The sequence below is a fragment of the Nycticebus coucang genome, chromosome 6, assembly GCF_027406575.1.
Source record: "Nycticebus coucang isolate mNycCou1 chromosome 6, mNycCou1.pri, whole genome shotgun sequence".
NCBI classification, from domain to species: domain Eukaryota; kingdom Metazoa; phylum Chordata; class Mammalia; order Primates; family Lorisidae; genus Nycticebus; species Nycticebus coucang.
This window is the reverse complement of record NC_069785.1, coordinates 46699063-46726372: the sequence shown is the minus strand read 5'-3', so window position 1 is coordinate 46726372 and position 27310 is coordinate 46699063. Positions and strand designations below refer to the sequence as shown.

Below are 27310 nucleotides of genomic sequence, written 5' to 3'. Positions count from 1 at the left end.
CTTCAAACTTATTTATGGAAAAATATTGAAATACTAATGCTTACTGTTATTAGTGACATTTTTTTAACTTATTTTTCTCTGAAGATTAAAGTAAGGCTTTCTGCTGAGCATAAAGCTAAAGTAGCCTCTTGCGTTTCTCTCAGAGAATCTTAAAAGCACTACATATAGCAGTTTTGTTTTGTTTTTTTTTTCTATGGCAGTGAACAGCCATTTCTGTATCCTTTCCAGACCTCTTCCCCTCTCTAAGTGTACCCATAATCATTGGTATGGAGTCTCACTTTGAGAAAGTCGAAGGAGTTCTGCTGTTCCATCCGTGTCTGAATGCTCACCAACATGTCCTTGGCTAGGAGACAATGCTCCTGAAGCTGGTTCATATTCAGCTCCATCTCTTCATTCAAGGCTTTCCCCTCTTCCCGGAGCTCATTTAAAATGTCCTTTTCTCTGTTGTGCAGGAACTGATGCAGCTTTAGAAACTCCAGGGATATATGCTGCTGCAGATGTAGCTTGTTTTCCTGGAAACCTCCATGATTATCACCACAGTTATTACCAAGACTAGTACTTGGGGATGTGGGCCCACACCACCAACACTTACTCACATGATCACAGAAAAATGCATATGAATGGCTGCTGAATATGAACTTTCAACCACATTAAAATAAGCCCTTTGGAAAACTTATTCCCTCTTTCCCAACTAGTTTAATAGTTCAGGGTTCCGAATGAAATAGTCAAAAGTGGTCTCTAAGTTCCTATTGCAGTGGTGACCAGTGCCATATAAATAAGACTGTGGAGGTAATCAAACATTCTAAAATGAATAATAATACCCTCCAAGGTTGGTAAGCCAACGGTACTGTTAGACTGGGGCCATTGAGCAGGTGGAAGAACTGTCTTTATCTTGAAATGAGAACTGGAGTGGGGAGATGCCATTCCTGTTGCCAGGACAATGCAGAAGCAGCAAGAGATAGGAGTGTCAGCACTGAAACTGGTAACTTACGCTTGCAGCTCTTTTTTTTTGGGTGACCTCAGCATCCTCATGGTACTACCATTTGATATCCTGGCTTCTCAGTTCCTCATCCTCCTCATTTCTAGTGATTTCTACCTTTATCTACTAATTTCTATAGTCATACCTCGGATTTTATAGTCCACAGCAATTGCATCATCTCCAGAATAATTTTTTATGCTCTGAACTCACTCATGTACCCTACTACAATTATTAGATCTCACTGAACCCTCCTATTCATTGATCCCTCCATTTCTGTTATATTTATGAACTGCTATCTTCATGTCCCCCTCATCTAGCTTGGGTTTTATGGTCCATAATTATTATTCACTAGGGTTTTGTTGTTGTTTTTTGAGGTGGAGTCTCACTCTGTTGCCGTAGGTAAAATGCAATGGCATGATTATAACTTACTGCAACCTCAAACTCAAACTGAGTTCAAGTGATCCTCCTGTCTCAGCCTCCTGAGTGGCTGGAACTACAGATTTGTGCCAACATGCTCACCAACCTTTTTCTATTTTTTTTTTTCTGAGACAGAGTCTCACTATGTCACACTTGGTAAAGTGCCATGGCATCACAGCTCAGAGCAACTTCAAACTCTTGGGCTTAAGCAATTCTCTTGCCTCAGCTCCCAAGTAGCTGGGACTACAGGTGCCCGCCACAACATCTGGCTACTTTTTGGTTGCAGTTGTCATTGTTGTTTAGGAGGCCCAGGCTGGGCTCTAACCTGCCAGCCTTGGTGTATGTGTCTGGCACCCTACTCACTAAGCTATGGGCGTCGAGCCTAATTTTTCCATTTTTAAGAAAGATTGGGGTCTTGCTCTTGCTCAGACTGGTCTTGAACTTCTGAGCTGAAGTGATCCTCCTGCCTCAGGCTTTCAGAGTCCCAGGATTACAGATATGAGTAGTAGGGCCTATTATTGCAATATTGGAATAGTCTTAAGTTGCTCCCCTCTAGATCACACTTTTTCGCTTTGCCTTTTACCTTTTCCACCACTTTTTCTCAGTCTTAGTTGTTGATTCTATTTTCTCTAACCAAGCTCTTAGAATTGCTTGATTTTTGTCTGAGTTTTCCCCTTCTGATTTTACACTTTCTTTCTAGGCAACATCCTCTCCTCCTATGGTTTTAAATACCATTTTATGCTGACTTCTTATCTCTAGCCTCAACCAACTTCTCAGCTCCAGATCCTATGTGCAACTGTCTGTTTGACATCTCTACTTACCCTTCACATTTAATCAGTCACGACATCCAAGTAAATTTTTACCTTCAAAGCATATACTCAAGCAATTTATAATATTTCTCTGTATCTCTATTGCCTCACTAGACTAAGACACTGCCATCATTCTCTGGGACTACTGCAGTAGATTTACTTGGCTAAGCTATTTATCCTTCAATTCTCAATTTTCAGTAAGTGACTCCATTCCCCTAGCACTCCATTCCCCTAGTCTAGATTATGTTTTCCATTTATATGCTCTCATAATACCCTATATTTTCATTTATTTCAAATTATTGCATTATTTGTTATTTTATTGTTATTGGTGAGATTGTTTAATTAACATCTGTTTCCCACCCAGAATCTAGTAATATGATGCCTGACCTACTCAAAAACACATATTTATTTATTGAATGAATGAATGTTGACTCTAATAGTCAAGATTCTATTGACTTTAATGGCTGAACTAGGAACTCTTATAACAGAAACCAGATTATCTGAAAGCATTATTACTTCCATCTGGCCTTCTTCTTGTCCTGAGTCTACATATTTCTTCTTCCGGATGCCAAATGCCAAAGAAGGCTCTCCTCCATGAAATAACCAGAACTCCCAATTTAGCTTCCCCAACCTAGGGACTGATTTGCCAAATATCTGACCATTAATGTTGTTCTAGAATGCCTATGAATTTGAAAAGTGTAGGCAATAGCTTCATTTAGTTTGGGGTCAGCCAAGAAAGATCAAATTTGATGGGGAAAGCCAGCAACCTGAGACACTTTGGTCTGGAGATGCCTAGGTATTTCTTTGGCCATAGTAATCTTTAGTAGATTTTCTGGTAAATTCCTTACTTTGCCATAGATAAAGGGAAAGACCAGACACATTTCAACCCATAACAATCAACTAGTGATTGAACTATGAAAAGGATCAGCATATTAGAGGAAAGGGCACTCTATCTGCTGTATTGAGCAACTACCCTACCACCATATTTCTTTCAAACCTACATTCTCAGTTTTCCAATTTTATGGTACAGGTGCTATTTAATGTGTTGATAATATATGTATACAAGGCACCTTTGCACCCCAATAGCTGGAGTGTGTATTCCAGTTCTATCTCATAATCCCTATACCCTGCTTCTCACCTTGAAAGCAGCAATAGCATCTTTCTGCATGTTCCTCAGGGACTGAAGCTCCTTCAGGATTGTCTCCAGTTGACCCTGTTGGATGGCAAGCTCCTCCTGGAAATATAAAATAGAATCAGCCCATACCACCTTGGGAGATAAACGGCTGTACAGAACATCTCCTCAAAGCCCCAATAAAGCAAGCTTTTGCTACCAAAATCTTCCTTTCTCCTCTATAGTTCCTGTCTCTTTCAGGAATTAGGAATAAAATTATAAGCTGCAGAAAACTTACTTTTGCCCTCTTATTAGCTAGCTATAGAAGTTTGAAGAAGGTAATATAACTCTATATATTCTCTATTCTAGCTACACTGGTCATATATACTTACATTTTTCTTACTTAGAACACTCATTTCTTCCTTCTCTCCTAAATTATTTCCCAGTCCAAGTTATTTTCTTTCTTTCACTATACATCCTCTATTTTCAGATTTCTCCATTTTCTCAGAAATTCTAAACACTTATGAACAGATGTAAAAAATTTAACTCTCAATAGTAAACTTTTATTGCTTCTATTGTTTTCTTCATTTTAAACTTGACCAAATTTCAAAACTTTTATAATAAGATCAATATCTTGTTATATTGATTTCCATATTTTATACAGTGCTTAGCAGAGTGTTGTCATGGCAGAGTTAGGTAAATACTAGGTTGAGGGAGGCCAGAACTCCTCCACTATTCCATTCTATAAGCAGAAACTCTAGAGAAAGAACTTTGCAAAATATATAGTATTTTCTGAGCAGTCTGATTATTATCTGAATAAAGAGATGGTGTTAGGAGCAAGAAGCCCTACTTCCTAGCTTTCCTAAGGGATTGTTCAGGCTCACCCACCGTGAAGAAGCGGACAGCATCAGAGATTTGCAGGAACTCCTTAGACTGTCCTACAGACAACCGGGCATCCTTGCATTGAAAGCAGATTAATTTCCCGTCTGGTTTACTGAATAGTTTCAGGTTCTCTCCATGCTCTGGGCACTGGGGGTGGCCCTTGAGTAGGGGTAGCTTCTTAATCTTCTCTACCAACTTCTCCAGTACAAGGTTGAATGTACAATTGCTATATTGACATAGCATTTTACATTCAGGACAGAATGTTTCCTTTGCTTGCCGCTTCCAAAAGTTTTGGATACAGGGTTGGCAGAAGTTGTGGCCACAGCTTAGCATCAATGGATCACGGAACCAATCTTGGCACAGTGGACAGTGTAGCTCCATAGTTATATCTTGTATCACTACTTTAGAGGGTAGTTGGGTGACTGAATCATTCATTTTAACATAGGTGCCTGGTTCGATACTGGAGGAAAGGTTGGAGGGTACCTTTGGAAAAAAATAGCTAAGTGAGTTTATCTTTCTTGTTGCCCATCTCAGCACTTCAAAATGGTGGGTCCATTCCTAAAGGAGCTAAGAATTGGTGCAAGTAGAGTAAAAGCACCATAGTCTCTCCTTTGAAAGTGACCCAATAATTTCAGAGTTTTCTTTTTTTTTTTTTTCCCTGCTCTTGGTAGAGTGCCATGGCATCATAGTTCACAGCAACCTGAAACTCTTGGGTTTAAGCGATTCTCTTCCCTCTTCCCTACTCCCGAGTAGCTGGGACTATAGGCGCCCACTACAAAGCCCAGCTAGTTTTTTAGAGATGAGGTCTTGCTCTTGCTCAGGCTGGTCTTGAACTCCTGAGCTCAGGCAATCCGCCCGCCTCAGCCTCCCAGAGTGTTAGGATTACAGGCATAAGCCACCACACCTGGCCCAATTTCAGAGTTTTCTAATGTCATAGTTTATGACACTATTTAAACTTTAATAGAGAATTAAGGCAGAGAAAGAAAGAGTACACAACCAAAAATATATACTTTGTTGTACTCCCCTTTTTCAACCACTTTCCACATGTATCAGTTTAAAGTTTTACTTTCACTTCTGTTCTACTATTTATGACCTTTATTTTTTTTTCTAGAAATCATTTACAAGAATTTGGAAGATCAATCAGATTCCTCAGTCAGTGGCATGATATCATCAACCATCCAAACTTTCCCCTACTCCCTTTTGTAAAACACATTTCAGAAATATAAATACAGAAAAAACGCAAAATCATAAATGTATGACTCATTGACTTTTCACAAAACGAGTATATCTATGTGACCATGATACTGATCAAGAAACGGAACATTAGCACATTCCCAGAAGCCCCTAAATACTTGCCTCAAGTCACCTCCCCTCACCAAGTTTGACCCCCATTCTGACTTCTAACACTACATATTAATTTTGCTTGTTTTTATAAATGTAACCATGGAAGAAACAGGATGATCATAAAGTTCATGTGCAATTTAAATAGTTACAACTAATATAGAATACAACTTTTATAGAAATGAGGTCTCACTATGTTGCCCAGACTAGCCTTGGACTCCTGTGCTCAAGAGAACCTCCTTTAGCCTCTAGAATAGCTGGGATTAGAGGCTTGTACCTCCACACCCAGCTATGTTTTTCAAAATATCTTTAAATGAGATGAGTTCTTCCTGAAACAGCTATGAGCACAAGACTTGTGTTAGGATGGGGGTGGAGCCATATTTGAGACTATTTCTTTCTTTCTTGTTTTTTTTTTTTTTGAGACATAGTCTCACTCTGTTGCCTTGGATAGAGTGTATGGTGTCACCCTAGCTCACAGAAACCTCAAACTCCTGGGTTCAAGTGATCTTTCTGCCTCAGCCTCCCAAGTATCTGGGACTACAGGTGCCAGCCACAATGCCTAAGTTTTGTGTTTTTAGTAGAGACAGGGGTCTTGTGCCTGCTCAGGCTGGTCTCCAACTCCTGAACTCAAGTGATCCTCCCTGCCTTGGCCTTCCAGAATGCTAGGATTACAAGCATGAGCCACTGTGCCTGGCCTGAGGCTATTTTCTTTATGAGACAATGTGTGCACGAGTTCATGAGTTCTTTTTTCCCCATGATCAGTATTTCAGGGTTTCTTACATGCAGAATCTATCTCCTCCACTCTACGTCATGAAAGAGACTGCTTCATGAAAATAGGGCTTATTTGCCTTTGTTTAACTTCACCTTCCCTATATCTCAATTCTTTGTGACAAATGGGTGAAGGGAAGTTCCAGCATAAGCCTGCTTGTCTGATCTTATTGTTCTATACAACTTGCAGGAGTTGGCCCATAGTATGGGACATTTTCTTTGGAGAACTATATCACTCTCCCTTTGTGTAAGATTTGTATCCCTAGGCATCCTCTCTCACATTCCTGCTTGACTGTCTTTCTTGTTTTTTTTTTTTGTTTGTTTTGTTTTGTTTTTTGAGACAGAGTCTCATTATGTCTCCCTTGGTAGAGTGTCGTAGTGTCACAGCTCACAACAACCTCAAACTCTCGGGCTTAAGTGATTCTCTTGCCTCAGCCTCCCAAGTAGCTGGGACTATAGGCGTCCACCACAACACCTGGCTACTTTTTTTGTTGCAGTTGTCATTGTCGTTTAGCTGGCCCAGGCTGGATTCGAACCCGCCAGCTCCAGTGTAGGTGATTAAAGGTGCTGAGCCTCCTGCTTGACTTTCACTATATTTGGCAGTACTTTCTCATATATTATAGTCCAAGCCACCTACACCAGAGCTGGTGGGTTCGAATCCAGCCTGGGCCTGCCAAACAACAATGACAACTATAACCAAAAAATAGCCAGGCATTATGGTGGGCACCTGTAGTCCCAGCTACTTGAGAGGCTGAGGCAAGAGAATCTCCTAAGCCCAGGAGTTGGAGGTTGCTGTGAGCTGTGATGCCATGGCACTCTACCCAGGGCGACAGCTTGAGGCTCTGTCTCAAAAGAAAAAAAAAGAAACTTTAACTTCCAAGAAAATCACTATTTTTATTCCACCACTTAAATACCAACGCTTAAATTGTTTTTAACACTTTATCCAACATTTCTATGTATTTAGGGAAGGAGGGGTGTGCGTGTGTGAGAGAGAGAGGGAGAGGCAGAGGGAGAGGGAGAGCAAGGTGCAGAATATTTCAAAATGTCCTCAATACACCATCTTAACAAGAATGGGTAATGGCCTTTCAGAAGTAATCAGTATGGATGTCTTTCCTCACAGATTAAAAATTAAATTTGTCTCCAGCCCATAAGAATGAGGACTCAAAGTAAATATTTAGCAGAATTATAGAAAATACTATGTACTGGGGTGGTGCCTGTGGCTCAGTTGGTAAGGCACCAGCCCCATATACCAAGGGTGGAGGGTTCAAACCCGGCCCCGGCCGAACTGCAACAAAAAAATAGCCAGGCGTTATGGCAGACACCTATAGTCCCAGCTACTCGGGAGGCTGAGGCAAGATAATCGCTTAAGCCCAGGAGTTGGAGGTTGCTGTGAGCTGTGTGATGCCACAGCACTCTACTGAGGGAGATAAAATGAGACTCTGTCTCTAAAAAAAAAAAAAAAGAAAGAAAGAAAGAAAATGCTATGTGCTATTTTTTGTACTCTCGCACAAACTAAGACTAATTCCTTTTTTTTTTTTTTTTTGCAGTTTTTGGCCGGGGCTGGGTTTGAACCCGCCACCTCTGTTATATGGGGCTGGAGCCCTACCCCTTTGAGTCACAGGCGCTGCCCCAAGACTAATTCCTAATACCTACCAGATATCTTAATTGCAATAAATGTCACTCCCGTAGTTCATACTCAAAGTCAGGTCTACACATATCATGTGGCCTCCACTCATTCTCCCAGGTCACAGATGGGCTTCAAACCCATTCCATAGACTGTCCAGCAATCCAAGATGTGATCAAATACAAAAAGATGATCTGGAAAACCAGAACCTCTTGGGAATTTGAATCTGGAAATAAGGGGCGAATCTAGAAATTGAGCAAAAGTTTAAAGATTGCCATGAGGTAGAATTTGAGCCAGGAAAAATCAGGCATGGAGAGTCACATGAAAAGTTAGGAATGAAGATCATAAGGAAACAATAAAGGAGATGAATTTTGAACACAAGGCAGAAGAAATGTAGAGATGCAAGGTGGACGAAGTCAGTTAGTTGGTAGAGACAAGATTTATAGAGAAAGACAAATGTGGAGAATGGCTATTTATATTAACTATAGCACTATCCTTTGGCTCTTCCTGGATTCCTATGCCTAGAATATGCCTCATTCAACAAAAGTAGTGAAAGAATAAGTGTCTATCCTCAGTAAGTGAGGTTGTTACCTCTTTCTTAAGGTAACTTGTCTGAATCTCTACTCATGTAAGGGATCCTCTACTCCATCACTCAGTTGAAGTTTTTCCTTAGAGTTCTGGGGTTGAGTTTGCTGAACACTCATTTAATGACATCTGTACTCTCCATCTATTTTGGGGGGTGAGGGGAGGACAGAGTCTAATTTTGTTTCCCAGGCTAGAGTGCTTGGCATCAGCATGGCTCACGATAACCTCAAACTCCTGCCTCAGCCTCCCAAGTAGATGGTACTACAGGCATTAGCTACCATGCCTGGCTAATTTTTCCATTTTTAGTGGAGACAGGGTCTTGCTCTTGGCTCAGGCTAGTCTCAAACTCCTGACCTCAAGCAAACCTCTCACCTTAGCCTCCCAGAGAGCTAGGATTATAGGCATGAGCTACCACACCCAAACTCTTATCTTCCTTGACTTAATTTATTCCTTAGCCCTTGTGGTGCAATACTGTCCTAGTTTTCCTGCATCTGATCACCCCTCTCCCTTGGCTGGTTTCTCTTCCTCTTCTCATTCTCTTAAGTATAAATAATCACCTGGTCTGAGAAATACAATCTTCTTTCACATAAGAAGAAAAGATTGACTTTTCAGACTTCTCAGAGTAAAAAGAGATTTTGAGCCATTTAATTCATTCCTTTTCAGCATCTACCTGAACATTTAACATAATGGGAAACTCAACTATCACACAAATAACTGTTTTTACTATTATGGAAAAGTAACCATTTTCACTGATTTGGCCCTTAAGGAATAAGAACATAGTAGGTATAGGCAATAGTGTTTATTTTTTCCTCTAGAAATTATCAGCAAAATGTTTATAGTAGCCCTCTTTGCTTTAACAGCTAAGGACAGAGATGAGTAAGAGCAAACCTAAAGGACTCATGTCAGAGGAAATTAGAAACTGATCTTAATGATTAATACACATATAATAAAATTAAACTGGGCAGCGCCTGCGGCTCAGTGAGTAGGGTGCCGGCCCCATATGCCGAGGGTGGCGGGTTCAAACCCAGCCCCGGCCAAACTGCAACAAAAAAATAGCCAGGCGTTGTGGCGGGCGCCTGTAGTCCCAGCTGCTCAGGAGGCTGAGGCAAGAGAATGGCATAAGCCCAAGAGTTAGAGGTTGCTGTGAGCTGTGTGACGCCATGGCACTCTACCCAAGGGCGGTACAGTAAGACTCTGTCTCTACAAAAAAAAAAAAAAAAAAAATTAAACTTTATAAGAAGTGGAAACTGGTGGAAATGACGATATCATAGAATATAAGAGCCCATGTGTTAAAATTTCTTGTTGATGAATTCAGTGAATTTTTCAATATTCTTTTTTTTTTTTTTTGAGACAGAGTCTCCATATGTCACCCTGGGTAGAGTGCCGTGGTGTCACAGCTTACAGCAACCTCAAACTCTTGGGCCTAAGTGATTCTCTTGCCTCAGCCTCCCAAGTAGCTGCGACTACAGGCACCCACCACAATGCCTGGCTATTTTGGTATTGTAGTTGTCATTGTTGTTTGGCGGGCCCAGGCTGGGTTTGGACTTGCCACCTCTGGTCTATGTGGCCATAGCCCTACCCACTGAACTACTATGGGCACCACCCGAATTTTTCAGTATTCTTAAAGTAAATAAATGGGGTTTTTTTGGTCTGACAATAAAGATAACACTAACTTCAGAAGAATATGAATTCCTTTACTTTAGCTTTGAAGAGTTCTTAAAGGAAGGAATTCAATTAAAAATGTTTATCGCCTGTGAAAATCAACTCTGCTTTAAATATAAAATGTCATATGTGAGCAAACCAAATTATACATAGTATTTTTTAATCTAAAATTAATAAAGTGTTTACATTAATAAGGTAAATTTTTGTATAGCATGTAGTTTATTTTTTCTCAAAATGTTTTGGTACATTTCATTACTTTCCTACCAGCTTCTCTAATCTAAATTCTTAGTTATTCTAAGGCCTGGAGAGAGTATAGAATCTACAAGCTGTCAAAAGTTAAAACTTTTCTATATGAATTAACTTTCATGCTCCTAAATCCATACCCCTTCTCCCATTGATCCTGTTTTTCTATTCTTAGAAAAACCTGCTAAGTTAGAAAAAAGTAACTCACCTCCATGAAACACAGACATCAGATCATAAGCAGGCAGAGGTGGGCACTTGGATCAGAGCTCAGCAGGCCCAGGATGCTTCAGACCAGAGAACCAGTTAGTTTGCTAGGAATGGGCTCTTAGCATGACAGAAGACAGAAAAATTCAGGAGCTGGAGAGAAGGGGCAAGGCCAGAGTCAGGTCTGGCAGATTCCGTGACAGTTTGTCAGTTGCTTTGATCATCATTTGCTTAAGAAAAAGAGAAACCCTGATTGGAATAACCTACCTCTGCACCCTTTTTTTTTTTTTTTTTTGGAGGGGAAGAGGGCATCTCATTTAGATTCAAGGTGGTAGTCTAATCTTAAGGTTCACAAATTCCCATTTCTGGACTAGGCTGCTCTATGAAAAAGGAAATACGGCCTGGCGGGGTGGCTCACGCCTGTAATCCTAGCACTCTGGGAGGCTGAGGTGAGTGGATTGCTTGAGCTCACAAGTTTGAGACCAGCCTGATCAAAAGCAAGATCCCATCTCTACTAAAAATAGAAAAACTAAGGCAAGAAGCTTGCTTGAGCCCAAGAGTTGGAGGTTGCTGTGAGCTATGACGCCATAGCACTCTACCCAGGGCAACAGCTTGAGACTCTGTAGAAAGAAAGAGAGAAAGAGAGGAAGGAAGGAAAGAAGGAAGGAAGGAGGGAAGGAAGGAAGGAAGGAAGGAAGGAAGGAAGGAAGGAAGGAAGGAAGGAAGGAAGGAAGGAAGGAAGGAAGGAAGGAAGGAAGGAAGGAAGGAAGGAGAGAGAGAGAAAGAAAGACCATAATCAGCCTATAAGCCTAACTCATGAGAAATGACCACCCGACACCTGCTTATGATCCCATCACAGCATCAAGACACCAGATGTGTGTGGCTTTAATCAAAAGCTAGTACACCTCTCATATTCCATTGAAATAGCCCCAACTCTATCTCTAAGAAAGTAACACAGGCCTGGAAAATACTAGGTTCCAAAAAAGCAGGATGAGAAAAGCTCATTTCATACTGCTTTCTTCAGCAGTTTTAACTTACAGAGATACATACCAACACTGCACTCTGAGTAACCTATAAAGAGCCACCATAGAGCCAAACAGTTTTTCCTACAGCAATTCTTCCAAGTCAGTATATTTTTTCAATGTCTACCTTCTGCCTAGGTGTTCAGCCTTGATGCCCACAAGTCTTTCTCCAGTGTTTGGAATTGCCTAATATGTCATGCTTGTACAGCTTTGTACATGCTATGCCTTCTATCCCTTCTGCTGAGGGTCTCCCCTCCCCCACACCCTAGTTATTATCCCTTCACTACACTCTTCCCTAACCACTCTGCAAAGGTTTACCCATTCTTCTAACCTTTGTAGAAAATATTTCTGGCTCCATACAAGAGTTCCCAATCTTAGTACTATTGATATTTTCAACCAGCTAAGTCTTCTTTGTAGGGGGCTGCCCTGTGAACTTTGGAATGTTTAGTAGCATCCCTGGCCTCTATAAACTAAATCCAATGGCACCCTCCACCATAGTCATGGGAAAAATGTCTTCAGACATTGCCAAATGTCTTCTGGGGGTGGGGGTTGGAATTACCCCCCCCCCAGTTGATAACTACTGCTTTACACATTTCTATAACACCCTAGATCTTTGTATATGTCTACAGTATTGGCCTCAACAGAATGTATTTTAATTGTTTAATTGCACTAAGTTGTGAATAATGGCAGGGTACTACTGTGTCTTGCTCACCTTGACAGTTTGTGGCATTTGTTGGATCAAATTCTTCATCAGATAAATGGCTATGATATGGGTGGTGATCACTTAAAAACTATAAGTTAAAAAATAAATTTTGTTTCATCTTGATTATTTTTATTGTTGACTAAAATATTTAACAATGCTTAGTTTGGATGATTATACTAAAGCCTGGAGTCTTCCCTTTCTTGAACGTTTAGCCCAAGTTAAATACTGAGAATACCAGCCTAGAAGGTAGAAGCCTTGTCTCCCACCAGAGCACCGAGTGACTTTAGTTAAGATGTATTTAACTCCTCTAGGTATCAGTTCATCTTTCTTTAAAAATGTGAATTCCTAAGTCTCTTTCTATCCCTAGAAGCCTCTGATTCCAAATCCCAATCTTCACAAAGGGTACTTCAAGCCTTTATAGTAGAACCTCCATAGTAGAGGAGGTAGAACTTATAGAATCTCCATAGTAGAGGAGTAGAACCTGTATTGACCACCTCCTTTAGTTGATCTATTCTCATAGACCATACATGCCCAATATGTACATATCAGCAATAGTAGGCCTAGTTCCTTATGTTGATCCCCTCAGTGTGATGACCAGTTTGTTACAGTCCCTCAGGTGGTCAACTTACTAAGAGGTTCTACTGTATTTCATTATTTAAAAACAAAGTGAGGGACAGGGTGGACAGTGATGTCCAAGAAACCACACATATCAAGTTTTACCATATAATTAACAGGAAAACATCATAAAGTTATTTTGGCTGGGTATGGCGGCTCACATCTGTAATCCTAGCACCCTAGGAGTCCAAGGCAGGAGGATGACTTCAGCTCAGGAGTTTGAGACCCACCTAAGCAAGAGTGAGAACCTGTCTATACTAAAAATAGAAAAATTCGCTGGGTGTGGTAGTGCATCCCTGTAATTCCAGCAACTTATGAGGCAGGAGGATCATTTGAGCCCAAAAGTTGAGGTTTCTGTGAGCTATGATGATGCCATGGCACTTTACCCAGGGAAACAGAGCAAGACTCTGTCTCAAAAGAAAAAAAGGTTATTTTTATTTTCCAAGTCTCTCAATTTTATCACATGCAAAATAGGAATGATAATATCTACCTTATAGAATTGTTGTGAGGATTAAATGAGATAATGCATGTAAAGTGAGTACATAGTGAACACTCCCAAAATGGTAATAGCTGTTGTTATTCCAAGTAGCATTGGTATAGAAAATCAGCTTTCTCTCTTGAAGTGTACTAAGAAACATACAGGCATACCTTGGAGATACTGCAAATTTGGGTCTAGACCACTACACTAAAGCCAATATCACAATAAAATAAGTTGCACAAACTTTTTGGTTTGCCAGTGCTTATAAATTATGTTTCCATCATACTGTAGTCTACAAAGTGTGCAATAGTTTTATTTCTAAAGAATGTACATACCTTATTGAAAAAATAATTTGTTGCTAAAAAAATGTAATTTTTTTCCTGGTGGAGAGTCTTGCCTCAACATTGACTTCTGCTGACCTATCAAGGTGGAAATTGCTAAAGGTTGGGTGGCTGTGACAGTTTCTTAAAATAAGGCAAAGAAGTTTGCCACTTCAATTGACTCTTCCTTTCTGAAAGATTTCTCTTCAGCATGTAATGCTGTTTGATAGCGTTTTACACATAGTAGAACTTCTTTCCAAATTAGAATCAATCCTCTCAAACTCTGCTGCTGCTTTATCAACTAAATTTATGTAACATTCTAACTCCTTTGTAGTCATTTCAATAATGTTCATAGCATCTTTACCAGGAGCAGATTACATCTCAAGAAACCACTTTTGTCGTTCACCCATAAAAAACAATTTCACAAGTGTTTCCTGGGAAACAATTCTTGTCTAGGTGTTTACCTTGACTGCCTGTGTATGAAATGCCTAGTACTGTGTCTGGAATATATCTATTACTAAATAAATACCAGGTGTTATTTTATAATACCTTCTTGCCTCAATTCTTAAGAGGGACAATATAGTCACGCTCCCACTAATATAAACTGTCTTGGCCAGATGTGGTGGCTCACACCTGTAATCCTAGCACTCTGGGAGGCTGAGGCAGGTGTATTGCCTGAACTCAGGAGTTTGAGACCAGCCTGAGCAAAATTAAGATCATGTCTCTACTAAAAATAGAAAAATTATCCAGGGATTGTGGCAGGCACCTATAGTCCCAGCTACTTCGGAGGCTGAGGCAAGGGGATCACTTGAGCCTGAGAGCTTTGATGCCACAGCACTTTATCCAGGGTGACAAAGTGAAACTCTGTCTCAATAATAAAATAAATTTTTAAAATAAACAAAATAAAAAGATGTCTTGTGCTTGTACTCTAAATCCCTATCAAATTTTCCTTACTGATGAGTTGGGCTAGACAATGAAGTAACAAAGTCAGTGTCCCCAAACAAGTCTATGGTGATAGTAATCAGAATAGTGGTTGCCTGTGGGAAATAAGAATGGCCTCTAGATAGGAGGTATAAGGGAACTTTGTTGGGTGATGGAATTGTTGTGTACTTTGGAATTGTTGTTTATATTTTGATTGAGATGTTGATCATATGAGTGTATGTATTTGCCTAAATTCATCTAGTTATACATTTAAGACTAATGCATTTTGCTGTCTGTGAAATTTACCTCAACTTTTTAAAAAGTCAGAATCCCCTTTGTTTTTCCTAAAACAGAGATGAAAAACACAAATGTCTAAAGGAGCTTGACAGATAAGTTAAATTGTAATTGGACTAAGTAGAATAGAATAGGAGGGTTGAGCGTTGCCAGCAAACTGGAGAGAGTATATTTTTTATCGTGTTTACATGGATCAATACATGCAGAAGCAAAACCTATACTTAAGAGGCACCTTAGGTATTTTGGTCAGTAGTCAAGTTTGTGACACACTGTGTTGTGTCACAGAGCAATTAATAGTCTCCAAACTGGGATATACAGGATGATCTATTGATATGTAGAAAAATAACATTTAGAAATGTTTTCCAATTCTTTTTCATTTTCATGTTCTTTTTCTTCCTTGTTTCATTTGAGAACATAAAAAGGAACTCACTGAAGAGTGTATATCACATTTATCTTGCATATCTTGTACTAAATCAAGCAACTGAAGTCTAGGGTAGGGGAACATTCCAAAGAATGCAGTGAGTGCACAGACATGAGTCAGGATGGGCACTGCACCACTGGCATAACTGAGACTCCACGGAGGAGCTAATGCTGCTACAACCATTATAAGTAAGGAACCAGTTTTATTATACACTTCATTCTTAGGGAAAGGGAGAGAGCACTGCAGAAATTACTCCCATTCTAAAATGCAGACTGAATTATATTATGTGATTCTCTGGAAAAGAGAAAAGAGCTGGGGCGGCAGGGCAGGAGGGCACCCTTTCCAAGACCTGTGACCTAGCCAAACTGTTGTTCATGGAGAAGCATACTGATTTATTGATTAGCTTACCCATGTGGGAGAAGGCAAGCATTCCTGTAAAAGAAAGGCAGCCCCTTTCTGACCTGGCAGGTCAGAGAGCACAGAACCACAACTCTAGGTGGTTGTACCCAGACAGGTTGCCTGCTCTGGTTCCAGAGTACCCAGGCAGCATCTTGTTTGGCCTCACAGGCCACTAGGAGTCCCCACAGCGTCTGGTGCCTGCCCATATATTCCAGTTCACCATGTTGGTTGGACAGGTAGTCAGAAAGGACTGACTTCCTTCCACTCTAGTGGAATCAGGCAAGCCAGAGAAACCCAGAGACAGCACCCTGCCTGGTCCACTAATTAAAACACAGGTTCCACTGCTGTAAACAACACCCACTGTGATGGTTAATTTTATGTTAACAACCTGACTAACACACCCAGTATTATGGTTACTTAAGCAGAATGAAATTTCTCTCTCAAATAAAAGTCCACACTTATATAATGGCTCTGGTTTACAAAGTTGTTAGGCTCCTAAGTTCTTTCTGTCTACTCATTACCCCATCTCTAGGTTGTTGCCCTTACTTACATGGTCCAAAATGCCCAGATGTGACCAACTAAAAATTGATAACTATGAGAAAGGAAAGGAAAATTACTTTGAAAACAACCACCAGTCTCTGGCACACCATGGTAATCAAAGCCCAACCCTGAATCATGAAACCAGAGGAAACAGAAAGCAATCTCAAAGGATGTGAGAAATAAATGAGTTTTTTATATACTCCAAGTAGCAGTTTTAAGTGTCGGGCTTTTAAAGCGCATAATATTTGATGCCAATAACCCACGGTTCCTGCACAAGGACATGGAAAATATAGCTATAGAGTCTGTCTGTCCTGAGCAACAAGGCACACATCAGATATAAATGCGGTGGTACTGACGACAGCTGATTTTTTTCAAACAAACTGGGCACGTTTTAGTATATTTAAAGGAAGTGCAAAGGCACCGACTGCAGAAAATGTGGCCACATTTTGTAGAATAGATATGTCGTCTACTAACTGCAATCTCTCTGTACCCATCCATGCAAATTTGACAGCGGATATAACCAGGTAGTGCATGACTTCGAGTTTCTTCTTCCACGGCATTACAGTGGGCATTGTTGGTCACATATACATCTCTGTGTCTCAACAACGCCTCCTCATCGCTGCTCACCACACAACTCCTAGTTTTGCCTTTAAGCGACCTTCTGTTTCCCCTTGGCCTCCTGCTTTGTTCAATAACCACAACAGAGTCATGATGAGTTAGGTCAATCACTTCAGGTTCTTCAGATTCACAGGTGAGGTCAATTACTTCATCACTTTCCCCAAGTTCTATCAGTTCTGCATCCAAGGCCATGTCAGGAGGTGGGCCTCCTTCTACAGGCCAGTGTAGAACTGACCTTTCTACCATAGAATATTCATTGTGCTTTTTTGGATTCAGTCTTCAGAGAAGTAACTGATCTGTGCCAAAGTTTACAGAGAATGTTACAAGTCCCCAATGTTTTACGACTGTTGCTCAGTCACCTTCTGACTCACATTAAGAATTCAGAACTCAGATTTCCCAGTATATTTGAACTCTTATTCAGGTTCCAGTCCTGTCTTCACCTCCACAATTGCTGTGCTGACACAGGTGGAGAATCTTCTTGGAGCCACTTCTAAGACAACTTAATCTGAATTTTTAACCGAAAAAAAAAAATGAGAGAAAAAATTAAACTTTAGTAATGTCTAAAATAAGATCGTATGGTAGTATATATATGTATATTACTATACATATATGTACGTGTATACATTATATTACAGTAATAAATGTATGTGTATAAAATGTATAGATTATATATAGAAAATAAATACCAAAAATTCTTTTTTTTAAGATTTTTTTTTTTTTTGTCCGGGGTTGGGTTTGAACCTACCACCTTTGGCATATGGGGCTGGAGCCCTAGTCCTTTGAGCCACAGGCACTGCCCAATACCAAAAATTTTTAATAGTTATACATTTAAACAAAGTTTGGAGACCACCACTCCTCTTGAAACTGACTGCCTCTCCCCATTCCATGTACTGATGGTAGTGAGGAGGAGGCAATAAGAATCCAAGGGCACTTACATGAAGAGAAGTACAACAGTACAGCATCATTAAACACCAAGAAGGGTCACTAATTTATCCAAGAGCCATTATGAGGATCTCAAAGAAGCACTCATTTTTTTTTTTTTTTAATTACAGTTTGGCAGGGGCCGGGTTTGAACCCATCACCCTCGGTATACAGGGCCGGTGCTCTACTCACTGAGCCACAGGTGCTGCCCAGCACTCATTTTTTTTTTTTTTTTTTTTTTGTGGTTTTTGGCTGGGGCTGGGTTTGAACCCGCCACCTCCGGCATATGGGACCGGCGTCCTACTCCTTGAGCCACAGGCGCCACCCGCACTCATTTTTTTTTTTTTTTACAAAATAAAAATGGACAGACCAAAAAGCTCCTTACACATTTGAGTTTCTAATAGTAAATAAGAAATGAACCACTTACTCAACTTCCAAGTTCAACTTGTTCAGGATTCTCTTTCTAACACAGGAAACAAATGTGGAGTTTTGAAAAATTCTAGCCCAGATTCTGTTCTAGGAAAGAGGGGATGAAGTTCAAGCATTAAGCTATAGAGAGACTTGGTTTATTCTAGGTTCTGCACCTGCTGAGCACATGACTTAGAAGTTATTTAAGTTCTCAAAATCCTTTTAAAATTAATCAGTTTAGGGCGGCGCCTGTGGCTCAAAGGAGTAGGGCACCAGCCCCATATGCCGGAGGTGGCAGGTTCAAACTCAGCCCCGGCCAAAAACTACAAAAAATAAATAAATTATCAGTTTAGGCTGGGCATGGTGGTTCATGCCTGTCATCCTAGCACTCTGAAAGGTTGAGGTGCAAGGATTCTTTGAGCTCAGGAATACCAGATCTGCCTAAGCAAGAGCAAGACCCCTGTCTCTACTAAAAATAGAAAAATTATTCAGGCATTATGGTGAGGACTGGGGGAGGAGGCTGAGGCTCACTTGAATCCAGAAGTTTGAGATTGCTGTGATCTAGGGTGATGTACGGTACTCTAGCCTGGGCAACAGAGTGAGGCTGTCTCAAAACATACATATATATTAATTAGTTTGTAATTTAAAATTAGTGCATCAATCATTAGGGACATGAAAAGCAAAACCATAAAGAGATACATTTTACACCCCCTAGAATGCCTATATTCAAACAGACAGAGAATAGTGTTGGTGAAGTTGTAGAGAAATTGGAACTCTTATACACTGCCAGTGGGAATGCAAAATGGTACATGTAGCTCTGGTAAACAGCCCAGCAGTTTGTCAAAAGGTTAAACATAGTTACCATATCACCCAGTAATTCCACTCCTAGATATATGCCCAAGAGAATTGAAAACTTATGTCCACACCAAAAACTTATGCATGAATATTGATGACATTATTCATAATAGATGAGTAGATAAACACAACTTTATAGAGAGAGTATTATCAGCACTGAAAAAGAATGAAGTTCTGATACTTGCTACAATATGGATGATCTTGAAAAACAGTCACAAGACATATATTCTATGTTTCTCTTCATATGAAATGTCAAGAATAGGCAAATCCATAGAGACGCGTCAGTGGTTTCCCAGGGCTGAGGGATTCGAAAGAAATGGGGAGTGGTTATTAATGGATACAGGGTTTCTTTGGGGGAGAGGTGATGAAAATGTTCTAAAATTGAGGTGGTGTAGAATACACTAAAAACCATTGAATTACATACTTTAAATGTGTTGTGTGGGCCGGGCACGGTGTCTCACGCCTTAAATCTTAGCACTCTGAGAGGCCATGTCGGATGGATTGCTTGAGCTCAGGAGTTCCAGGCCAGCCTGAGTTAACAGCGAGACCCCATCTCTAAAAATAGCTGGGCGTTGTGGCGGGCGCCTGTAGTCCCAGCTACTTAGGAGGCTGAGAAAACAGGATCGCTTGAGTCCAAGAGTTTGAGGTTGCTGTGAGCTGTGAAGCTGAGAGAAGCAAAGGGAAGGGACGGCGCGGGATAGAGTACTCACAGTGGACGTGTACAAGCTGCCCACGACGCCTAGCCAGCGGGGCCAAGGTCTTAATGTTGGGAGTCACAGTGCAAATACCCACAACTGGATTGCGTAAAGCACAGGTCCTTCCCCAAACCACCCCTAGTTTCAATTCCCTTTTACAGCTTCTCAACTGCCCAATCAAAGTTCGAGCCCAGGATGGTACGTCACTGGTCTCTAGGCAAAAAGTGCTGTTTCAGATTAGAAAAGGGCCCAACGTTTCCTCTTTCTTGGAAGCCTGGTGCTTTCCGAGAAAGGAGAAGGGCGGAGTAGCTTCCCTCACCTAACTTCCCACCCCCACCCCCCCACTCTCCGCAGTTACTGGTTCAGCAACTTTCCGCTCTCTGTGGACGAGTGATAGTCAGTGGATGCAATAGCCTTGCTATGGGGTGTTTTAGAGATTAATAGGGCTCTTTTTGGTTGTTCCAATGATGAGGTCACTTGGAGTATTTATCTATGCTATGCAGGGGTGTTCAACCTGCTGCCCTGTGGGCCACATGCTGACTTTGTAAGTATACCTTTTGCTTATCTGTGGTGTAGGATATTGTGAAATGAATGTATGGATCCTTTTTTTTTCTCTCTAATCAGCTTTCATTAGTGTTTATGTATTTACCGTGTGGCCCAAGGCAACTCTTATTCTTCCAGTGTTTAGCAGAGAAAAAAAAAAAAAAGGTTGGACACCCCAGTAGAGGCTGAGGGCCAGAGGTCCCAGCCTACATATATACACACTTAATACAGTGTATATGAAAAACCTGCTTATAATCTTGGCTTACAATCACATGTAAAAACCTGCTTTATCTTTCAACTATTTAATTTCTCGAATATTTAGTGACCATCTACTACCCCAGGTACATATACACTGATTTTCCTGGAATGCAGGGGGATTTTACCTAGAGATTTTCACCATTTCAGAGAATCACATCAGAGCCAGCAATACCATGTCTGAATCTGAGCCATAGCCCCTGTCTTCAATGCCACCAGTTCACAGAGATCCTGGGTCAGGTGCAATTGTCTGGCACTTCCTTATACCAGCTAGTGAAACCTGGCTAGAGCATTCATACAATAAATTACTTGACTTTCATGATCATATTCATAAAAAGAGACACCACAAAACATTTGTTATAAAAAGGGAGTGTTGGGGAAGAGAAGGATATTGTTTATGGTGGGAGTTGAAACTCCTAATCTACACTGGAGACCTGGAGACTGGGACCCCACCTCTGTCTGCCAATCCTGACCTTGTATGAGACCCTGTCTTACTGTGCTGTAACTAGTTAGTGGCTGAAACTCCTTCATTTTAGAGGTAAGAAAACTGAGGCCAGGAAAGTTTAAAAGCAATGAATGAGGATGAACTTTAACAAAGCTTTAGAAGCTCCTGTGAATGCAATTAAATTGCCTGAATTCCCTGAATCTGAAGGTCATTCTCTGAAATCCTGAGGCTGATGGAAAAGAGCTCTGCCTGCATGCCTACTCTTGGAGGAAGTATTTAGTGTGAATGAAGACCAGCTTGTTACCTAAAACCCTTTGCAAGGGTCCTCAAACTCCAGCGGTATAATAGTATTTGTTCCCGTTTTATTTTTTCTTCAATATAAGATGTGTGCATAGGAATTTGTTCATAGTTTTTTTTAAAACTATAGTCTGGTCCTCCAACTGTCTGAGGGACAGTGAACTGGCCCCCTGTTTAAAAAGTTTGAGGACCCCTGGTTTAGAGGAAGGGATTATTGATAGTTTCTTTTTTCACCAGCTCAGTGCCAAGAAGTTATTCCCATTTTGAAAACTGGGAAGTTCATGGAGAGACCTGGAACATATTCTCCTGAGTAAAGTATCTCAAGAATGGAGGAAACAGTATCCAATGTACTTAGTACTTCTATGAAACCTACTTATATTTACTCACACTTTGTTATGAAAGATAGAACGGAGTGGGAAGAAAAGGGAGAGGGGAGGTTTGATAGAAGGAGGGTAAAAGGCGGGACCACACCTATGGAGCATATTGCAAGGGTACAAGTCAAATCTGTCAAGTGCAGAACATAAATGTCTTAATACAATAATCAAGTAAATGAGGCGAAAGCTATGTTGATTGGTTTGATGAAACCATGTCAGATTGTATTAAAAAAAAAATCAACACATTGTACCCAACATATGCATAAATATATTCATGATCTATGTGTATTTGACTTAATAAAAAAAAAAGAAAGAAAGAAAACTGGGAAGTTCTTCCCTAATCTGAAAACCTGAAATAAAAATGGTCCAAAATCTCAAACTTTTAAAGTGCCAACATGATTCTCAAATGAAATACTCATTAGAGCATTTCGAATTTTGGATTTTCAGATTAAGGAAACTCAACTGGTAAACATAATGCAATATTCAAAATTAAAAAAATAAAAATAAGAAATCCAAACACTCTGATCCGAGGCTTGTCAGATAAGAGATAGCCATCCTGTGTCTCCCTGCTATGGTAATTATTCTAATAAGCTATGAAAGTGATGAACCATGGGAAGTAAAAACAGTTGCCTACAGACTTACATCTTATAAATCTCTTTTCATCGCATCCCCTTTTCAGAACAGCAGAGGAATAATGCCTGGCATAGAGTAGACACTCCTTATTTATTTACTTATTTATTTTTATTTATTTTTTTGAGACAGAGCCTCATTCTGTCGCCCCGGGTAGAGTGCCATGGCATCACAATTCACAGCAACCTCCAACTCCTGGACTCAAGTGATTCTCCTGTCTCCACCTCCCAAGTAGCTGGGACTACGGCGCCCACCACAATGCCCCGCTATTTTTTGGTTGCAGCCATCATTGTTGTTTGGCAGGCCCAAGCTGGATTTGAACCTGCCAGCTCAGGTGTATGTGGCTGGTGCATGAGCCACTTGAGCCTCAGGCGCTGAGCCGACACTCCATATTTATTGATCAAATGATTGAGTAAATAAATTATTGGTGCAGTGAATACGTTTTATGATATAGGAATAATTATCCCATCTTGTGGATATGGGGACAAAGCGTCAAGTCAGTAATATGATTTTTTCAGTACCTTTTGTGGAATTAGAATTCAAACTCAGGTCTGAGTCCAGTGGCATTCACACTTTAATGCTAACTGCTTAGAAGCTTTGAATTTGTAATAGGAGTTTGGGATTGCATGTGTTTTGGGCCCAGCAGAAGAACTTAGCAGGAAACTCACAGTAGAGCTGAAACTTCAGCCAGATCTGATTCTATGAGCCAGTCCCCAGGTTTTGCATATTTTGCTGCTTACAGCTAGCACCTGCAGATTACCCTCACACATTGGAAGTATCTGGACGTTTTACATTTCACCCTGTTCTATAACCCTATATAACCAAAGGCAGGCTGATGTGGAGTACCAAAGCCCAGCTCCCTCGCCTTAAGGTAGGTTGAACTCTGAGGTGTATTCTTTGTTCTAGAGCAACAATTCTCAGCCTGTGGGTCTTTGTAACAATAAAAATACATTGTGGCATTAGGAAGGTTGAGAATCGCTGAGAGCTTCCTATGTGAGGAGGCTAGTGTGGGACTTCTGAAATCACACCCTCACTTGGCTTCTTAACATTCCCTGTCCTTCATCCCTGCATTCCCTTACTGTTTTTTCCTAGGAGCATCTTTTTAACCTCTCACTTGCATCTAAATCCTTAGCTACAATAACTCCAAAGATACTGACTTTTCAGATGATGAAAATGGCATACAAATTTGCTGATAGGTAGTTATTGCCTTCGTCTGTTTTCTGATGCTAAAATAGACTATCTGAAACTGGGTAGTTTCTTACAGTTCTGGAGTCTGGGAAGTTAAAGGTTGAGGAACTACATCTGGTCAGCTTCTATTAAGGGCCTCATGCTGCATCACACCATGGCTAAAGGCACTACGAGGCAAGAGAGGCTCATGAGAGAGAGTCAAACTGGTGTTTATAACAGGCCCACTCTGGCTTTGCGCCTGTGGCTCAAGTGGCTAAGGCGCCATCCACGTACACCTGAGCTGGCAGGTTCGAATTCAGCCTGGACCCGCCAAACAACAATGACGGCTACAACCAAAAAATAGCCAGGCATTGTGGCGGGCCCCTGTAGTCCCAGCTACTTGGGAGGCGGAGGCAGGAGAATCGCTTGAGCCCAAGAGTTGGAGGTTGCTGTGAGCTGTGATGCCATGGCCCTCTACCCAAGGCAACAGCTTGAGGCTCTGTCTCAAAAAATAAAAAAATAACAGGCCCACTCTTGTGGTAGCTAATTCACTCCATTGATAAACCTTTAATCCATTAACCCAGAGCCCTGCTGACCCAGTCACCTCTTAAAGTCCTACCTCTTAATACTGTTACGTTGAGGATTAAATTTCAACACGAGTTTCAGAGGGGACAAACATTCAAACCATAACAGATAACTTGAAAATCACTTAAAAAGATACTGTCATTGTACAGTAGCAAAAGTCCTCTCTGATTTTTCTGAGTAAAAACAGTAAAGAGAGGAGGAGGAGAGGGTTCCACATCATTGTGGGCTTCAGTTTGGCCTGTGTGTTTTACCAAAGATATATATCATCATCAAAAAAAAAAATTTTTTTTTGAGACAGAGTCTCACTTTGTCGTTCTTGGTAGAGTGCCATGGTGTCATAGCTCACAGCAACTTCAAACTCTTGGGTTCAAGAGATCCTCTTGCCTCAGCCTCCTGAGTAGCTGGGACTATAGGCACCACCACAATGCCCAGCTATTTTTTTAGAGAGGTGGGGTGTGTGTCTCACTCGTGCTCAGGTTGGGCTCGAACTGGTAAGCTTAATGGATGTGCCCACCTCAACCTCCCAGTGTGCTAGGATTACAGGCATGAGCCACAGCCCTGGGCCCACAATTTCTTAGACTTTTTAACCATCTATGTTGTAGAGTACTAAAGAAAATGGATAACTGGTGGGACTGCAAACTAGTACAACCTTTCTGGAAGGAAGTATGGAGAAAACTCAAAGCACTCAAGCTAGACCTCCCATTTGATCCTGCAATCCCTTTACTGGGCATCTACCCAGAAGGAAAAAAATCCTTTTATCATAAGGACACTTGTACTAGACTGTTTATTGCAGCTCAATTTACAATCACCAAAATGTAGAAACAGCCTAAATGCCTACCAACGCAGGAATGGATTAATAAGCTGTGGTATATGTATACCATGGAATACTATTCAGCTATTTAAAAAAAATGGAGACTTTACATCCTTTGTATTAACCTGGATGGAAGTGAAAGACGTTATTCTTTTTTTTTTTTTGGCCGGGGCAGGGTTTGAACCCGCCACCTCCGGCATATGGGACCGGTGCCCTACTGCTTGAGCCACAGGCGCCGCCCTGGAAGACATTATTCTTAGTAAAGCATCACAAGAATGGAGAAGCATGAATCCTATGTACTCAATTTTGATATGAGGACAATTAATGACAATTAAGGTCATGGTGGGGAAGGAAAAGCAGAGAGAGGGAAGGAGGGAGAGGGGTGGGGCCTTGGTGTGTGCCACACCTTCTGGGGGCAAGACATGATTGCAAGAGGGATTTTACCTAACAAATGCAATCAGTGTAACCTGGCTTATTGTACCCTCAATGAATCCCCAACAATAAAAAAAAAAAAAAGAAAGAAAATGGATAACTGCATCCAACTAATGAGAAGAGGTGTATAGAGTTTAATGCACATCAAGTTCTGGGTACATACTCAACCGTTTTGTTGTTGTTGTTGTTTGGTTTTTTTTTTGAGACTGAGCATCAAGCTGTCACCCTGGGTAGAGTGCCGTGGCATCACAGCGCACAGCAACCTCAAACTTCTGGGCTCAAGCAATTCTTCTGCCTCCACCTCCCAAGTAGCTGGGATTACAGGCGCCTGCCACAATGCCCAGCTATTTTTTTGGTTGCAGCCTTCGCTGTTGTTTGGCGGGCCTGGGCTGGATTCGAACCTGCCAGCTCAGGTGTATGTGGCTGGCACCTTAGCCGCTTGAGCCACCGACACCAAGCCTACTCAACTGTTTTTAATTATACTAAGTTTTTTTCTGTCAGCACTTCTTGTAGCTCTCCCAAGTATCAAAATAGCTTTTATGCACAAAGTTTCTAACGAAGGTACTTAACAGGTATTTTATGCTTTCTTTTAAGATATCTAGGACCCTATATGTATACCAAGGAGTACTACTCAGCCATAGGAAAAGATGGAGACTTTATATCTTTTGTGTTTACCTGGATGGAATTGAATCACACTCTTCTTAGTAAAGTTTCTCAAGAATGGAGTAAAAAAAACATCCAATGTACTCAATACGAATATAAAACCATTACATAAACAACTACATACCTACATGGAAGAAAAAATACAAAATAGTCTACCAAGGAGGAGGGGAGAGGGGAGTGTGGAGGAGGAAGGATGATTGGCAAGAACAGGGAGGGCAATTGGTGGGATCTCACCTAACGTGCACAGCGATGGTGTTCAGCACGACTGGGTGAAGGGAGCAACTACAACTTGAACTTTACCTTAGAAATGAAAACAATGTAACCTAAACATTTGTGCCTTCATATTAATCTGAAATTTAAAAAAAATTAACAACAACAAAAAAAAGATATCTAGGACCCAACATTACTCTTCAATTTGCTGCAGACTCCAGAGAAAAACAAGGCTAATTTTTGCCCCTAAAACCTTGATGGCTATATCACAAATAAGATATTTATTTTGTTAAAGAAAGACCTTAGATTTTACTTCAAGGGTTTACAATATAAGATAGACAAATGAAAAGCAACATCTCAAAAAGTGAAAGTGGATGGTAACAAAAACTAGAAACGACAAGATTTGCCAATTCTCTGTGTTGTTTCCATTTATGACATGTTTTCCTTAGGGATAGAAAAAGTAAGAAATGTAAAGTATTGTTTAATAACCACTTTTGTAAAGATACAAAAATGAAAACTCTTCTGAAAAGGTAGCCACAGCAAAATGAACCCTTATGAGTGTTTATGTCTGGGTGGTATTAACAAGGTTTCTTTTTTTCTGCTTATGTAAATGTCTTATTTTTATTTATTTACTTATTTTTTTGAGACAGAGTCTCACTATGTCACCCTTGGTAGAGTCTCACTATGTCACCCTTGTTGTGAGCTGTGGCATCACAGCTGTGGCATCACAGCTCACAACAACCTCAAACTCTTGGGCTTAACTGGTGGTTCTCAACCTTCCTAATGCTGCAATGTATTTTCATTGTTACAAAGGGGTCATGACCCAGGTTGAGAACCGCTGGCTTAAGTGATTCTCTTGCCTCAGCCTCCCAAGTAGCTGGGACTACAGGTGCCCCTGCCACAATGCCCGGCTATTTTTTTGTTGCATTTATCATTGTTGTTTGGCAGGCCCTGGCCAGGTTTGAACCTGCCAGCCCCAGTGTATGTGGCTGGCGCCCTAGCTGCTGAACTACAGGCTCCCAGCCATAAGGCCTGAACTTTTGATAATACCTTGACATTTTCA

General features: G+C 40.8%; 1 protein-coding gene and 1 pseudogene across 1 annotated transcript in view; both read right to left on the bottom strand.

Annotated features, from left to right (window-relative positions):
• The window catches only part of TRIM69 (tripartite motif containing 69), a 31364-nt gene extending 10536 nt beyond the window's left edge, over positions 1-20828 (bottom strand). The window contains exons 1-7 of the mRNA XM_053595544.1: positions 20809-20828; positions 20194-20253; positions 19851-19899; positions 18305-18393; positions 17397-17461; positions 3344-3439; positions 279-520 (exon numbers count right to left, since the gene is read on the bottom strand). Of these exons, the coding sequence (XP_053451519.1) occupies positions 279-520; positions 3344-3439; positions 17397-17461; positions 18305-18393; positions 19851-19899; positions 20194-20253; positions 20809-20828 (621 nt within the window). The remainder of the gene's footprint in view (positions 1-278; positions 521-3343; positions 3440-17396; positions 17462-18304; positions 18394-19850; positions 19900-20193; positions 20254-20808) is intronic.
• The window catches only part of LOC128589234 (glutamine synthetase-like), a 159103-nt pseudogene that overhangs the window by 34973 nt on the left and 96820 nt on the right, over positions 1-27310 (bottom strand).